Source organism: Dipodomys ordii, unplaced genomic scaffold (assembly GCF_000151885.1).
Source record: "Dipodomys ordii isolate 6190 unplaced genomic scaffold, Dord_2.0 Scaffold8, whole genome shotgun sequence".
In the NCBI taxonomy this organism is placed as follows: Eukaryota; Metazoa; Chordata; class Mammalia; order Rodentia; family Heteromyidae; genus Dipodomys; species Dipodomys ordii.
The window spans coordinates 23,970,839-23,989,400 of record NW_012267224.1 but is presented as its reverse complement, the minus strand read 5'-3'; the positions used below and the strand labels follow the sequence as shown (position 1 = coordinate 23,989,400).

Below are 18,562 nucleotides of genomic sequence, written 5' to 3'. Positions count from 1 at the left end.
CTATTGCCCAATTTATCTACTACGTTTAAAAAGAAAGACATAGATGTTTTTCTCTTTATGTATACAAGTTTAATGGTGACTTGTGACTGAACTCACTTCCTACCTCGGATGACACGCAGTAAAATGTCCTAGGAAGGCTGATCGCCAGAATCTGTCTTCTAAAATTTGATACGGTGCACTGAAGTGCTTTGTAATATTAAAACCAGGCTTCCTTTTCCCCTCTGACGATAGGTCTTGGGAGCTGATGACAGTAACATGGGTGATGGCTGTTCTCAGAAGCTGGCGGTGCCGGTGCCTAACCTTCTCCGCTTCCTGCTGCTGGTCCTCATCCCCTGCATCTGCGCCCTCATCGTGCTGCTCGTCATCCTGCTCTCCCTTGTTGGTGAGTGAGGCCACCAGGCGAGAAAGATGAAGACAAAATTAAACTCGGCAGGATTTATAAGGGTGATTGCGACTTCGCATTTAATTAACCTCAAGGGACAAAACAAAAAGAAAGTTATCTGTGGACGGCCTGACAAAAATCTGCAGCCTCAGCCAGGGGAATCCCTTGATTATCTTTATTCATATCATCAATTCATGAAGTGATTAATTAAAAACAATTTCGAGGCTGAGTGCTAGATGGCAAGCACCTTAAACATCCTGGAAAACTCAGAGACAGTTAAATTCTTTTTTTTTTTCTTAAGCACATAAGTGTTTAGTTTGAAAGGAAAAGATGATTAGGTATGAGGGCGCGTGCAAAACAGAGCTATATATGAGGTAGAGAGGGTTTAACATTTTAACGGTTGTAATTAAGCTAATAGAAATCCAGGTTAGAAGGCGGTAGATCAGGGGTAATATTTGGCAGAGCAAATAGCAAGTACAAAAAAATAGCAACTCCATCAAAGATGGAGATGGGTGATCATTTGGCAATGGTGGAAAATGCTGCTAGATTGATACAATCCAAATGACAGGATCTTGCCTATAAGGACTGTGGGCTTTCACCCAGATCATTGGCTTTCAAAAATCTATGTCAGGAGTTCAAGTTCTGAGGAGGAAGCTCAAGTATTGTGCCAATGTGTTCTTTGATTTTCATTTTACAAAGTAGATCTTCAACACACACTTTAAACATTGCATCTTAAATTTTTAACCAAGCAGAGCTCAACAACCAAGTAATGTATTCTGACAGGTTAATTTATTTGCATCTTGCTATCTCTCTTTAAATAAATAACAGACCAAGTTTGAAGGAACTGTGGGAGGAAAAAAATAACAAGCCCTGGCCTTTGGCAGCTGAGAATATGACTCCCAATTCTTTGAATACATGTAATTGTATTAGGCAGTTTTTCATCACTGTGAAAATACCTGAGCAAAACAATTCATGGGAGGAAAGATTTACTTTGGCTCATGGTTTCAGAGGCACTGGTGCATTAGGGTACAAGCGTATGAGGGGCAGAGCTCCCTTCACCCCTTTTTAAGGATGACATATGAACCCCTATCCCGTTGGGTGGTCCTACTCATATTCAGGATGGGTCTTCGGTCTTTCCAAACACTTTCACGGACATTCTTAGAGTTGTGCTATACAAATCTCCTAGGTGCCTCTTAATCCAATCAAGTGGACAATTTAAACCAACCATAACAGCGATCGAATAAAATGGAGAAATAAATAGCAAAACCATGATAATCTAGTTCAGTTGTTAATTATAATAAAATTACATTATCAGTGCAGATACAATTTCATTGTTTTTTTGCCTCAAACACCTTTCATCTGTAGTTGGTTGAATCGGTGATGTGGAGGGAGGGCTATATTTATTTGCTTGAAAGTCATTGCTCTGGTTGTAAATTATTGTTGAAGGATCTTTCCAAGAAAGAAATGTGATCATATTTGTGCTTGCAAAAGATTACTCTATTTGAGGCCTAAAGAAACAAAAAACAGGAAGGCCAATTTGGGGCTCTGACTGGAATGTAAATTAAGGAGGTAAGAGTTTGACATATGGCATTGGTACATTATAATCAACAGAAGTCAAGAACTGGTTGGGCTTAGAGGTGAGGAAGGAGAAAAGATCAAGTCTGACTTCTGGATTTCATGCTTAGGTTTCCGGGTTGGTGCCATCTGCTAATATGGGACGTTAATGTGGAGGAGTTGGCTGCAGGCAGATGGAAGGCACATTGGAGGTTTGGTTTCTTACGGAGACACTGGAGGACGATTACAGTTTGCCAATTACAGTGCAAACACACTTACATTGAATACAGTCAATAGTGTAGGCCTGACCAAATAAAAGGTGGATTTAAGAACTCTACCATGTTGCCTTTCTAAGGACGCTTAAAGTAAATGGTGACTACATATAGTGTTTGGCTTTATTGGTAGCTGGAGGCATCCAGAAGGGAAGCTAAGAGGGGAGCCCTGGCCTCCTGGGAAGGATATGGGGGTCTCTGGGGTAGCTGACACAGCAAGAGTCAATGAAAAGTGAAAGAAAATTACATCAGTTCAAAGCTGAAGTCACACCTCTGGAGGATGCTAGTATTGAACAGGGTGGACAAAGCAGGGAGGGACAGAGATGTAGGAAGAAGGATCAGAGAAGGAAAGGATTCTGGAAATACAGGATTTATTATAAAAACAAAAGCCAAGAAATAATCTTATAAATGTGTTAGAAACAATCGCATGAAAGAAAAAACATTTGAATACATATCTTAGGGTTCATTTCCCTAACATCAACTTATCTGACCTTTTTTGCTTGACTCAGACATGTACTAGTTATTGCAAATAAGGGAAACCATGGGACCTATGTTTCTTTGGGCCTGGCTTTTCCATTTCCTAATAAATGGGGCAATGTCATTCTTTCTGATGGAGGCATAGAATTCCATTGTGTATATATACCACATTTTCTTGATCCCTGCTTTCACTGTATTTGATGTTGTTATATTTTGTGGAGGGGAAGGGAAAAAACAAATCATTTAAATAGGGATACAAATGGACCCATTGCAACAATGAGACGTACAAGTTGTTATGTCGAAAATGAACTTTACAACTTTGGTGTGGGGGGAGGTGTTTTGGATGGGGGAGAGGATGGGAAGGGATGTGAAGGGGAAACAAAGGAGGAGGCTACAGTGCTTGATAAGAAATGTACTCATTATCTTGCCCATGTAATTGTAACCCCTCTGTACAGTATTTTCACAATAAAAAATATAAAAAATAAAAACAAAACAAAACAAAAAATAAAAACAAAAAACCAAAACAACCCCAAAAACAAGGAAATCTTAGCTCCTCAGGAAGCTGAGATTTGAGGATGGCAGTTCAAAGCCAGCTCAGACAGGAAAGTCCATGAGACTCTTATCTCTACTAAACTACCAAAAAAAAAAAGCCGGAAGTGGAGCTGTGGCTCAAGTGGTAGAGCACTAAACTTGAGCAAAGGAAGCTCAGGGCTACCACCCAGACCCTGAGGACTGTCAGAAAAATTTAAAAAACAACAACAACAATGCAACCAAGGAAGGAAAAACACTTCATGTCTGAGGATGACCAATCAGCATGTCAGAAAGGCCTCAGTGTGGAAGCAGGGAGCTTTCTAGTAGAGACTGGATCATTTCTCCCTCTGACTTGTCAGCTGTGGCTTCCCTCCTTCCAAGAGTCAACTTGCCTCCAGATTTGCCTCCCTCTCTTTTCTCAGTAGTGGCATTTTTGGTATTTCGCCTAGTTTTATCTTAGAAAAGTCTCTGTGGTAGTAGGAGCTTCCTCAGCCTACCGTTGTCATTTTAAAAACGCTAGTTCTCAATGGCTCCCAGGTCTTTGGCTAATATAAATTAAAAGCTCATTTTACAGGCTTCAGTACCAAGGACGGATGCTACTCAGTCAGTGTTTCAAGTGAGTTATTTTTATTAAATTAAAATATCACTTTCTGAGATATAATTTAGTACTGTACACTTTTAACCACTTAAAGTGTACAGTTCAATGTCTGCTATGGTCACTGAGCAGGGAACGTATCACATAGTTGGTGTTTCCCCATTTTCATAAAGAAACCCTGTGCCTTTGCGCTCACCTGCCCACTCTCCCCAGCTCTCACTCCAGTCCATGCAGCCGCTGTGTTTCCATATATGGAAAAGTGTGGATTTGTAATTGGCTTCTCTTACTTATTTAGCTTGTTTTTAAGGTTTATGTATATCCATTCACCCACTGATAGACATTTAGGTTATTTTTGTTGTTAAGTCATTATGAGTTATCTGTTATCTTGTTATAAATATTTGTGGATGATGTGTGTGTGTGTGTGTGTGTGTGTACATTTTTACCTCTCTTGTTTATAAGCCAAGAGCAGAATTTTGTATTACTTACATATAGGATTGTAGAAACTCCTAATTTGTAACTACTCCTAAATGCTGACAGCTTTCAGAAAGTAAGAATTTCTTCAGACATTTTCAAAAGTCTTCATTTAAAAAATATCTTTATTTTTTAATTAAAAATTAATTATATTAAGTAGTTGTACAAAGAAGCCATTCACCAAGTCGTTTATAAATACAATGTATATTTATTGATGGCACCTCTAAAAATCTTTTTTTTTCTTGGTAGGTTAGTCTGGAGCTTGAACTCAGGGCCTGGGCTCTGTCTCTGAGCTCTTTTGTGCTCAAGGCTAGTGCTCTACCCATTTGATCCACAGCTACACTTTTGGTTTTCTGGTGGTTAATTGGAGATAAGGTTCTTGTGGCTTTTCCTATACAGGATGGCTTTGAACTGCAACCTTCAGATCTCAACCTCCTGAGGAACTAGGATTGTAGGCATGAGCCACTGGCACTGGGCTAAGTCATCTTTCTTCTGCTCCTCCTCCCCCTACCACTCCTCTTCCTTCTTTTCCTTCTCTTATAAATTCTTCACCAAATTATTTGCTATAGCCACACTGAAGTCATAGCTCCTCAAATGAACATTTCCTGTCTTCTCCCTGAGATGTTTATGGTTGTAATCATCAGTACAACCACTTTGTAGTTTTGCTGACAAAACCTTACTCAATTCTTCTTACCTTTAAAAACGTCCAGTTTCTGAGTAAATGAGGGCTGAGAAGGGAACCCTGGATGTCAATTGTGTACAACTAGAAGCAGCTCCAGCTTCAACGGCAAAGTGGTAATGACAGAGAGATTATTGATTATGAGAAAATAATTAAAACCTCTGTTTGCAAGCACAGAGGCAGTGTGTGTGTGTGTGTGTGTGTGTGTGTGTGTGTGTGTGTGTGTGTGTGTGTGTAATTTTGCCTGTGTTGGCTTGCCTCATAGATGAAGTTACCATCGGAAAGAGATTTCTGAAGCTGGGAGCTGAACTTCTCTGACTAATTTCCTTAGTAGAAGATGAGCAGCAGGTTGTTTCTTATCCAACCCCTCAATGGGTACAGCATAGCTCTAGTTTACTTTTCTACTTCTAAACTTGGCAAGAACTTGAATTGCCCATTATGGATTCAAATATGTGGACCCTAAAATAAGGATTTGGGTTTTGAAAGACATTGAAATGGAAATTAAAAGTAAGAAGGTTAATTGTTCCTAGGATTTTACTTTTTTGGTGATAGAGTGACCCTAGGGGCAGGTGACTGAGGAGGAATGGACACCCAGGATCTAGAAGTGTAGGCTGAGGGTCTGGATCTTTCATTTCTTGACCATGAGACTTTACATTGAATACTTTACCTTCTCCGTGAGAGGGAAAATTGTATGAAAGGGGAGAAACATTATTTGTGAAAATCTTTTTGTAAGTTATAAAGTTTATTAAAGCATTCGGTTTTTATTTGCCCACTTAATAATTAATCATTTGTTCTTTCAAGCTCTTCTTTGAGGTAGGCATTCTGGATATTAACTCTTTGTCCAATGACCAGCTGGCAAAGATTTGAGAATGGTTGAAAAGGAGGAGAATTGGAGCTCTGAATTGATGCTGCTCACTCCTTCACCATTATTGAGTGCTACAGGGCACGGGTTACTGATATTGAGCACAGAATTCAATAAAACCCACATCAGGGTTCCTTATATAGTAAGGGAGAAGGGATTTAAGGAAATGATTACATTGCCACGAGGACAGAGAAGATGTGCTGACAGAGCTGATGACACGTGACTGGACCTTGTCTAAGATAAGGACAGCTTCCCAGAAGGAAATGTTAAACATAAAATTCATAGTGAGGATGTTTGAATAAGGATAAGACATAGTCTGATTGGGTCATTAATTAATTAATTAACTTTATGATTGGCAAACAAATAAAGCCAGGTATGGTTACTCATACTTGCAGTCACAACTACTTGGAATCATGATTCTAGGCCAGGCCTGGCAGAAACCAAGACATTATTGCAATTAATAGCCAGGTGTAGGCTAGCATAGGCTATCTATGTATCGCTATATCTATGTGTCTGTCTGTCTGTTCTTCTGTTTGCCTATCTATCTATCTATCTATCTATCTATCTATCTATCTATCTATCTATCTATCTATCTATCTATCCTTACCTGAAAAATAAAGTTAAAAAGTCTGAAGCAGGGCTCAAGGGGTAGAATATTTGCCTTACAAGCCGGAGCCTCTGAGTTTGTACCATAAGAAAGAAAGTGTGTATGGTGGTTGTGTGGAGAGAATGAGTTGAAATGGATATAAGAAATGGCAGGGTAGGGTCTGAACTCATTTTTTTCAGCTACGTTCATCTCAAACTTAATTTCACCAAGGCTAGTATCCAAAAGTCTCCCTAGGGTGCTATGAACTACCCCCTTCACCCCTCAGCTATTGAAGACTTGATTTCAAAGACCTTTCTACTCATCCACATTCCAAATCGGGTTTGTTTTAGTCATGAGCATATGAAGAATGGCCTTGGCTTACTTTTCTAGTTTTCATAATACTATAAGAGATTTACATGCTGCTTCTTTATAGTTTGCCATGAAGAACAAAGGAAAAATTCAGTGGTGCAGAGTAAAGATGGTAAATAGTTCATTTGTCTTGAACTCAAGAAATATTTCTCTTTAAAAAAGAACTTTTTTTCAGTGGTGACTCATGCTTGTAATCCTACCTACTCAGGAGGCTAAGATCTGAGGATCATGGTTAGAAGCCAGCCCAGGCAGAAAAGTCCCTGTGAGACTCTTATGTCCAATGAAACAATAAAAAACTAGAAGTGGCACTGTGACTCAAAGTGGTAGAGTGCTAGCCTTGAACAATAGGCCCAGAGTACAAGCCTCAGGACCAGCAAAAACAAACAAACAAAAAACCCCAAAACAAAAAACAAAAAAACTTTGTTCCTCCCAAAATGTTAGATGAGCTGAAGACATTTAATCTTAAACCAGATTGACTCTTAGCAGATTTCTTAGCAGTTTGTAGCTTTTACAAGAATTTGAAATCTGAAGACTCCTAACTTTGTAACTTCTTATATGCTGAGTATTATTTTAAAGTGGAAGGCTTACCAGGTCCTTATTTACCCACACCAAAAAAGTAATTTTTTCCCCATCATTGGACTCTGTATTGCTCATTTAAACTTTCAAATTCTTTTAATTACTTGCAATAACTCTCTGGTGGGGATCCAAATGGTTCTCAAACATGAGAGTATATTTCCCTAAGACTTTTCAGGCCTGAAGTTATGCTTATGTATCAGGCTTTTTGAAATGCCTGTCTAGTGCTTTGTATTCAGAGCAGGCAGGAGCCACTGGCAGCAGGTGGCATCCATTGGGTATCAACTGAGGATGAATTCAGAGTCTCAGCCCCCACTCCAGACCTGCTGAGCTGCTTCCACCACCACTGCAGAAGTTCCCTTGCTTTAGTTGGCCTCACTTCCTCTCTCTTTTTCTTTTCTTACCACAAATCCTTCACATCAAGATTACCCAGAACTTGTCAGCCAAATTTTGTATTGAAACTAATATGTATTTGAACATGATTTTTAAATAAGCCCCCCCCATAAGCTAGGGAAGTTCTCTACCACTGAGCACCACCCCCAGGGACTACTATTGGTTAGCTATATTAGCAGAAATAACATATCTGTGAAGATGAAAGTAAAATGATATGTGATCAATTAGTAAATTTTTTGCATGAATGAAATAGATTTCATTTAGTCATCAAGCTTATCACATACATTGAATTTTGATATGAGGTAAATGCTATCACTCACAGAACAAAAATAATGAAAGGATTGCTTAATTTCACTGACTGTACTGAATGTGAATATATTATGGAATTATGATTGCGCCGTTTGAAGAGAATTACCTATATCTTATGTTGTGATTTATTTTGTGTACCAGCATTTTATTATTATTGGCAGATAGAAGTGACATCCTTAAGCCAGGTGCTGCTGGCTCACTCCTGTAATCTTTAGCTACTTAGGAGGCTGAGATTTGAGGATAGTTATTCAAAGGCAGCCAGGCAGGAAAGTCTATGAGACTCTTACCTCCAATTAACCACCAAGAAAAAAATAACCAAAAAACAAAACAGAAGTGAATGAAGCTGTGACCCAAATAGTAGAGTGTTAGCTCAGGGACAGTGCCCAGGTGCTGAGTTCAAGCCCCTGGAGTGACACACACACACACACACACACACACACACACACACAAATGTTGGCCTTGGTTAGCTAGAAAACAGCTGCTTTTCTATTTTGGAGTTAACGTTTGCCAAGTGTCAAACACATGTAGTGAAATTTTTTCCATAGACCAATATTAAACATTTTATTTATATTTCTTTTATTTTTAATGGTCCATGAGACTATTTATAAATGCAAGAGCTAATCAGAGCATTTATTATAACTGGTTTTAGAAAAAAATTCTCCCTCAGTCACTTCTATGGATGGATCAATATCACATTCATTTATTTTTGTCGACATACTCAACTACAGTGGTATATTCTGGAAGTAGTCTGTTGTCTATTTGACTGAGTTAAAAATACATGATCTCTTTGAGTGTTTCTAAAAGTTTCTGCATAAAGATAAAGTTATGTGATTCTTGGTTATCTTGAATTTGTTTCTTTCTTCTGTCAATGCATGGGCCTCAAGAAAGTCAATAATCTTAAAGCTTACCTTACTTTATATAATTCTGTTTCTGATCAAAGATGAAAGTAACTTATTTTCTCCTTTTATTGTGTGCTATATTAAGGCTTTACGTGTTTTAGTTTCTATATAGAAGTTCTGGTAAATATTTGAGCTTCAATATGATCAGTTATAGGTTATGCATAGTTTCCTGAAATTTTGTGCAAATTATAGGGAAATATTAGGGCTGGAAAAAAAACAGTTGTGTCTGATGGTGGCTGATACAATACAGAGCCATGCTGAGTCTGTGTTTTGGGATTAAGAAAGTGACAAACCTGCCAGGTGTTGCTGGTTAATGCCTATAATCCCAGCTACTCAGGAGGCTGGGATCTGAGGGTCATGGTTCAAAGCCAGCTCTGGGAAGGAAAGTCTGGGAGATTCTTACCTCCAATAAACCAAAAAGGCAAAAGCAGAGCTGTAGCTCCAGTAGTAGAGTGCTAACCTTGAGCAAAAATCAAACAAACAAAATGCCCCCAAACTTCAGGGACAGAAACCAAGCCCTGGATTCAAGCCCCAGGACCAACACACAAAAAAGAAATTGAAAAAGTAGAAAAGAAATGCCTGAAAGATTCTCTATTTGAGGGTGAGTCTCAGGTGAGGTAGAATTGCCCTACCCTCTTTGGGCACCAGGGAACTCAGATGGAGAATTACCAACTGTCCTCAGGAAGGAGGTAGGTATGGCATCTTGTTCTTTGTGTTTGCCTGGGTAGAAGGTAGGGGGAAATAGCCTTACTTTTTTGTTAATATTTTTAGAGAATAAATACTTCTAGTAATATTTAAAAGCACATTTTCTTTTTGGCTTTTAGGAACCTTGAGAAAGGCCTATTTTAAATCAAATGCCAGTGAACCTCTGGTCACTGATGGTGAAGTCCAAATGCCTGCTACCATTCTCATCAATACAATTGATAACGAGAGCACACTACATCTCCTAACTACCACATCTTCCCTTCGACCCAGTCCAGCTTTGTCTACAGATGATTCTCTCTCTGGGGACCAGAGACCCAGGGATACAAGTAAGTCTGAGGTGCAGAACATGAATGTCATTTAATGTCTGTGCAATGCATGGACATCCATTGTGACAGCCGATGCTTTGAAGTCACAATTACTGAGCATGCAGATGGAAGTTTGGTCTTCTGGAAAGCTTGGCTCAGTGCCTTTACTTATTATACAAAACGGTGGCAGGTCAGCTGGCTCAAAGAGACAGAGTTAGAAATAAAAATATGCCAATTTTATTCAATATTGCTGAGATACAAAAATGTATGCCAACTGCTCCAATATGAAAGGTGCTACTTCTGTTTTGAAGTTGCTAATTTGGAGATGATTAGATGAGTAGTAAGTAATTTATTTGTGTTGGTTTCTTCCTGCTCAGGTAGATGCTTAGCGTACTCTCAACATTAATGAAAATAATTCCTTGCAATGGACTTAATAATGTTTTATACATTTCAATATCAGGGCCAGCCTGTGATCGTATGGATTTTTTGAAATAAAAAGTATGTATTAAAAAACTAAATTGTTGTATAAGAAGGTTACAATTGAACTCGTCTGTTTATATATACAGTGAGTCTAGATTAGAGACACCCTTTCCATTATTCTCCCTTCCCTTCCACTTCCCCAGTCACATGATGCTTCCCACTGTATTGTTGCATATATACATTGAATGTGGTGACTGCATTTATCTATCATTCCTTTTTCCATTCATCTGCCCTCCCACTATTCCCCCAAACGTATTTCAGCTTCTGATACTCATTGTGTTAACTTTTTCTTAACTGTTCAAAGAATTTATACAGATATATATAGGATCTTGCAGATACTAGCGTCTATTTTCTTTTTTTCTCCTCCTTTCTTTTCCTTTCCCTTCCTTTCCTTTTTCTCCATGTGTTGTTTCTAGGGTTTGAACTCAGGGCCTTTAGCTTTTTCATTCAAGGCCACTGCTCTAACACTTAAGCCACAGCTCCACTTCCAGTGTTTTGGAGGTTAATTGGAGATAAGAGTGTGCCAGACTTGTCTGCCCGGGTTGGCTTTGAACTGGAATCCTCAGATGTCAGCCTCCTGGATAGCTAGCATTACAAGAATGAGCCACCAGCCTGCAGCTAGAACTTTTGATAGTTTTCAGCACAGTGATTCAATGGGCACTAGGCTTCTATTTGTTTCTGAGGTTTCTCTGTGTTGTTCTTCATGTTATCCTTCTCTTTTTTTTATTATTTATAACTTTATTTTGCTAACAAATAATCATACTTTGAGAAAATGGCACGTGATGAACTCTTCTGCATGAAGACTAGAGGCAGGATTTATTAGTTGTTGGAGAAAGAGCTAGAAGACAGAAGGAAGGCCGAGAGTGTGGACACAGGGTCAATGCCATGGTGGCGGAAGTCATACTCTGGAATGTGGCCATCCTAACCAGCCCTGAGAGCTTTAGTTAAAGCCACTCAGCTTCCAGAGGGCTTGCTGGGGGTGGAATTGGGTGAAAAATGCCAAGAAACCTCAGGTGGGGTACAATGAAAGCTGCCTGGAAATGTGATTGGAAATGAGACAAAACCCACTCATTGACACTTTCTTCTTTCCCCTCATTCACAAAATCCTGCAAAGGGATATTATATCTTACATTTGGAACAGCATATTTATTTATATTCTGATCCAGGAAGAGAAAGATTAAGTTGACTTTTACCTATGTTGGTATATACTGCCAATATTTGAGGAAAAGCAGGATTATGCTGGGTTTTTTTTTTTTTGGCTTGTTTTATTTGTTTCAGCTCAAAAAGGCACTGTCTAGATTCCATCCAGCACCTATGCTTCCTAATGGTTTCTTAGGCTTAGGGCTCACTAGTGATCCCCATGGAACCATGTTCATTACCTGAGAGTAAAACTGAAGACAAGCCAAGGTAAAATTTATTTTCCTCACGAGTTTAATTTTGAGGTTGTATATTTTGGTTGTGTCTTAAGCACTTCATTATTCCTAAGGACAGTGTTTTCCATCAGAACTGCAGAAGTAATTGCAATAAAAACAGCCCAGTTAATGTGGCTACAATTACAGCAACTGTTGTTTCCTCTTACTGCGTTTGCCTGTACTTTGAAAGTCTCCTCAATTGCTAAGGTTCAAATAAGGTTGACAAACACACACTCTGAAGTAAAGAAACACATGGTAGCTGTTGCTCCATTCGGAAGTTCGATAAAAGTCTGTTTGACTCATTTTCTTTTCCTGTGACTGGAACATTGCTTGAGAATCTGAGCATAATGTGACATGTAGAGGAAATCCAGGTGAAATTAAATGATGAAATGGAGAAAGACCTTTGAATGTGTGCCATTCTACACTGTTAATGTTCTTCATAGTAAAAGCTTTATAGTCTGCTAGATAGATTCCCAGACAGACTATTGTCAACACTATCAATAGAAATCATTTACTGAAATAGATTTGATAATATTTCATACATCTTAGTAATAGTGCTAACCTGTGATCATAGAGCTTTTGGTAACATATTTGAATATTTCCATTGTAATCCTTCAGCTGATGAAATTCATAGGGAATAATACATAGTACATTATTCTTTTAGCTATAATATTGAATACACATATCCAATATTGTTGGCTTAGTAATTGGCAGACATGAAATTGGGTCTCAGATCGTAGGACAGTGCTTTTATTTACTTATTTTTAACTTATTATTATTATTTTTTGGTGCCACTCCTGGGGCTTGAACTCAGGATTTGGGTGCTGTTCTTGGGCTTTTCTGCTCAAGGCTAACATTCTATCATTTGGACTACAATTCAACTTCTGGCTTTTTGGTGGTTAATTGGAGATCAGAGTCTCATGGACTTTCCTGCCTGGGCTGACTTTGAACTATGATCCTCACAGCTAAGCCTCCTGAATAGCTAGGATTACAGGTGTGAGCCATCGGCACCCGGCTTCACTTTGGCAGTCAGCTTCCCTTGCTTTTTACTCAACGAATTTTAAATTATCCTTTAGTGTCTTGTTTTTAAATTAACAGATAACAGGGAATTGGTTCTTTTTTAATTACTCTACCTTTTATTAATATTCTCCAATTGATATTTTAAGTTCCTGGCATATATAAAAGCTATTGAAGTATAATTCAGTCCCCAAATATGATGGCTGGCATTCTATCCTACCTCCTGGCCAAAGTTAGTAGGGAATGGTCTTCCTCTGATATTTCCTTCTTGTGTCCTTAATATCATACTAAAGCAGAGAATACTGCAGTTTGTAATGCACCATGTAGCCTTATTGTACTGAATGGTACATTTGAGCTTTCTGAATGTAAAATAGGTTTTATGTGACATCTGTTACTTCTAGAGTTTCGTTCGTGGTGATTTGAAATCTTAAGTGCAATGTGGGGAAAGAAGAGGCCCACAGTGAACTTTACTGCTGTGTTTCAGCAAGGGGTTTTTCTAGGATGCATTCTGTGCCTGGCTTTTAATTTTTGCCATTTTCCTTATGTATTTCATAAATATTTAAGCATATGTCGAACATTTATGAAAGGGGAACATTATTGGCCAATCAAGAGATTCTGGATTACAGAGAAAATGGTTCACACTGAAAGAGCATACGTGTCTGACCAAGTGTTAGACTGACTACAGGGTAGATTGATGTGATGAGGGCTTGAAGTGTTCTTGTTATCGCTTCTTTCATAACTACCCCCCAAATCTTCTATTTCAGCTGAAAAAGCAGTGAATTTTAAGTGAATTCATTCACTTAAAAAAATAAAAAGCCCTGATTTTTTTTGAGATGTAATTCACATACCAAGTCACATACCAAGTCATAAAAATCAACCCTCTTGATGAGTACAATTCAGGCGTTTTTAAGTGCATTTATTAGAAAACCATGAACACTAGCTAGTTTTAGAAAGTCTTTATTTCTGTAAAGAGAAATGTCATAGTCATTGCTTCCTATTACCATTTTCTGGAAGCTCTTGGCCTAAACTAACTTATTTTCTATTTCTATGGGTTTTCCTGGTAGGAAACTTTTAGACTAGGGACCATCATACAACATATGGTCCTTTGTATCTGCAATGTAATGTTTGGAGAGTACATCCAGGATCTAGTATTTTTTTAAAGACTTCATGCTGCTTAGTGTTGAATAATATTTCAATAATATAATATTTATTTATATATTATATAGTATTTTATATAATTATATGTTATATTGAAATATAAGCTATCATCAGCATAGCTATCATCAAACAGCTATGCAAATACAAGTGAAGCCATTCAGTAATTGTTGAAAGCTTATTGGTTGTTAGCATTCTAGTAAAGGCCTGCAATTTGTGATAGAGAAAGGAGAAAGGAAACTCACATACATGCAGAAGTAGATTCTCTTTCTTTTTCCCCTGCTCTCCTTTCCTTCTTTCACATCTCACTTTTGACCACTCTTTCCTTGGTATTGTATTGGGTTCCTCCCAAACAGAGCAATCTCAATCATCTGGCAGAGCCTGAAATTTGAAGTAGTGGAACAGAGCCTGTTAAACTTTTTCTTTTTCTTCTTCTTCCCCCCATTACCCCCCTTTTTTTGGCTACAGTCCTTGTCCTTTTTGATGGACTTTGGGCTTGTCTTCCTTACTGTCTCTCCTAAATGAAACCTGCAGTCTATTCATTACCCCCAAAGGTAATGTGTCTTAACACATTAGTACAGCAACCGAGAGCAGCCAGAGTTAAATACTCACATCAAGAAAGCTTGTAGCTCAGAATTGCCCTCTCCAGATTCATTATTCATCATTTCCTCTTCAGGATGAACAGCCTTATACCCTAGGTCCACACAGGGGAAGAAAAAGCAGTAGCACATCGATAACAGCAGTGCAAAAACAATCCTGGCCAAACTCAAGGACAAAAAGGATTTTTTAAATTGCCAAAGGCTCAGCTGAAACAAAAAAAAAATCAACCCCAAACTAAGTAATTTGCTTTATTCTCTGAAAGAAAAGTGACACTTTATATATTCATTTGCCCAAGTCGTTCAATTTGCTGACTTTCTCAGGTTTTTGGTCTTTGTACAATTTTGTGTTGAGAGAAAAAACAATCCCCCCCCAAACCCCAATTCCAACCCCAACACATCAGTGGGAATCTGTTTGCTGTTACTTTGGTCTTTGGAGAATAGGCTGTTTCACTGATTTGTAGTTGAAATGAGTATGATAATGAATTTTCCAAACCCAGAGCTTTACATCTGTTCACATTAGATGCAAACCATTCCTTGTGTTTATTGTTAACATTTTATTGTTAACATATTTTACTCTTCTATTTTGCTGCTCTGCATCATTAACCTAATATTTGTAAATGATGTTTAAGTTATTAGACTTGTGCTTGTTTATAATTAGGTTAAGCTGGGAAACCCATTCTGATGCCCATGTACTCTCTCAAGTTTTGTGAGGTATTTGAACTTCAGAGAGTCTAGGTTAATGTTCTGTGGAGGATTTAGTTATCAGCAGCTGTTTGTTGGGTACCAAGATCTGAAGTTGGATATATGAACTGTTTTGAGATATGAACATGTTATTTATAGTTGAAGAAATAGAATGAAAAATTCTAACAGACTCAAAGGAGGGGGAAAACATGACCCATTTCCATTCTTTTTATTTTTTATTTTTTTGTCCATCTTGAGGCTTGAACTTAGGGCCTGGGTACTGTTCCTGAGCAATTTTGCTGAAGGCTAGCATCCTACCACTTTGAGCCACGGCTCCGCTTCTGGTTTTTAAGTGGTTAATTGGAGATAAGGTTCTCACAGAGACTTTTCTGTCGGGGCTAGAGCTGGTTTCAAACCACAATCCTCAGATCACAACCTCCTTAGTAGCTAGAATTACAGGCATAAGCCACCAGCTCCAGACTCCAGAGCTTTTTGTGCTTAAGGTTTAGCACTCGATCACTTTGAGTCATAGTGCCACTTCCAGTTTTCTGGTGGTTAATTGAACTTTGATCCTCAGATCTCAGACTCCTGAGGAGGTGGGATTATTATAGGCGTGGGCCACTGGCCTGCAGCTTTCTTTTTCTTTTTTTAAATTGACACATAATTTCTCTAAAAAAAAATCATCAAGTTGTATTTACAGTTTTAAAAATGGATTTTAAGTTCAAAGACCTGTTATAGAATTTCCGTTTTTAATGATACATTCTTACATTTTAGAACAAACTTACGACTGTCCTGGAATAACTAAACAGAGGCTTTACTTTTCAGTCCTATCCACAGTCTATGAAGGGCTGACCTTGTTCTAGGTATCAATGGGAATTCAATCACCTCAAGAAGTTGGCAATCTAGAAATTTTATACTTTCTTCCTCAAAATAACCTTTATCTTATAGGAATGGCATGCATCAGGCCATTATGGAAAACATCAATGGGTTTCTCTGAAAACAACAGGAAGTTAGTCACTCTGTGCCCCCTGTTTTCTGTGGTAAAAGCACATCATGAAATCTTCATTATAGTTGAAATGCGAAGTGCAGTGCATTATGGCTACCGATATGCACAGTGCTCTCCAGCAGGTCTCTAGAACTCTTCTATTTGGCATAACTGTCAGTGATTCCCTTCTCCCTTACCCCCTATCCTACCTCTGGCAGCCATCATTCTACTTTTAGCCTCTGTGGGTCTATTTCTGATAACTCGTGTAAGTGGAATCATGCCATATTAATCTTTCACATTAGACTTTTTATCAGTCAATCATATTAGTCTATTTTTCTGCGGTATTTCACTAGGCCTAATGTCTTCCAACTTTACCCATTAGTAAGACGACATTCTTCTAGCCTTTCATGGATTGTCTTCCTGTTTATGTTATGGCTTTGGATTTTAACCATCCTGAGAGTTATGGAAGTTCTTTATAGAGAGAGATTTCCTTCCCTACCTAGCGGGCAGCTTCATAAGCAAGTATTACTGTAAGCACACAAAAGCTCACAAGCAGGAGTACTCTGCACCTAGTATAATGCTTTTCTGCTGCCTTCTTGAAGTTATTAATAATAAATATTATAGCTAATATAAACATTTTGAACAAAGGACCACAGATTTTCATCGATTTTACACTGGGTTCACCAAGTTATGATGCTGGTTTTACTTCTGAATTGGACCAACTTCAGTCTTATTTACCACTGAGCCAATTCCAGTGGCTAGTTAAGACCTACATAGAGTTGTAGATAGGAAAAGGCTTTGTAAACATCAAGGCTACTATTAAGCCAAGGATGAAGTAGGGAGGGAAGGAGATGCTACAACTGGTAAGCACTCTGCCAATTCCTTCTTTTTGTCCAATGATTGATCACATTTGTTATTATTTTTATTTGTAATCTTACACTATCTTGTAATAGGACAAAAGCTGTATTTATTTAAAAGAAAGAAATAGCATGTCTTACATGCATTTCAAAAACAATACTAGAATTTCATTGAAAATATTTCCTATTAAGTACTTACAACATGCCTTGATTTACTGTCTCACTCCCTAGAAATCTTTCTTTGCAAATCAGAGTAAAGGCTAAATACCAACTCTTTTTGCATCTGACTGACTACAGATTTTAAGTTTAAAGAATTGTGAGTTGGAAAGGGTATCTTATGAATATATTTGAATAACAGTATCTAAATGGTATTATAGATCTTACTATGCTAGCCTATCTTGGAAGTATTTGAATCTATCCTGTAGTATTTGCTACTGTACTCAAGGCTGGGTCATTTCTAAGCCTAAGTTTCATAATAATCCACACAGACTGAGAGCTCATTACCTCCTTGAGCCACTAATAATAATTTGGGCAGTGATTTTATTGTTTATCCTATCCTGTGAATGCATTGTTCTATTAAGTAATTTCATGTATTCTCATCATAATGCAAATTATTTTTTAAAACCATTGTTGGCATGAAAGAGTTTTCATGGGTAATCAAGTAAATTTTGGCTAGATAGAAACATGATACAGTTTTAGGTTCTTTATTTTACTTTTTGGTGCTGGGTTTGAATTGAGGACTTCATTCACCCTAACCACACAGTCTACCAATAAACCATACTCTCGGCCCCTCAAATTCTTTGTTTTTAAAAACTCTATAGCTCTCAGTCCAGTTTCTTTATGCAATAAATAGTGGCATATAATAACTTTCTTAGTAGTTACTGCTTTTAAATAATTGAGAATTAAAACAATATAACTCTCAACATTGCTTTATTTTCCAACTAACCAAAACTAATCAATGCAACTTTGAGCTTTGTATAAATAAGTGAATAATAATGGATACATTTTGGTATCTAGAAGAAAATGGCCAAATGAAAGCTCAATCTCTCCACCTCAGCTTTTCTCTCTGTATAAGATGTATACAAATATCGTTGCTATCTTGTCCAATGTGCTTTTGTGGACCACATATGAGATAATCATAATAGCAATATTTTCTATGCCTCTTACTATGACTTAGGCATTGTGAAAACGTTATTGACTCTTCACACTGATTTCTTTCTTTTTTTCTTAATTGTGAAACTACCATACAGAGGGGTTACAATTACATGGGCAAGGTAATGAGTACATTTCTTATCAAGCATTGTTGCCTCCTCCTTTGTTTTCCCTTCCCATCCCTTCCCATCTCCCCATGCCCCCCCCCCCCGCCAACCCTCCCCTGCCAAAGTTGTAAAGTTCATTTTTTGACATAGCATCT

The 18,562-nt window shown here is 37.9% G+C and overlaps 1 protein-coding gene across 1 annotated transcript in view; it reads left to right on the top strand.

Annotated features, from left to right (window-relative positions):
* Window positions 1-236: 236 nt before the first annotated feature.
* Corin (corin, serine peptidase) overlaps window positions 237-18,562 on the top strand; it is a 174,774-nt gene continuing 156,448 nt past the window's right edge. Inside the window, exon 1 of the mRNA XM_013008979.1 lies at window positions 237-382. Within this exon, the coding sequence (XP_012864433.1) occupies window positions 256-382 (127 nt within the window). The 5' untranslated portion in view covers window positions 237-255. The remainder of the gene's footprint in view (window positions 383-18,562) is intronic.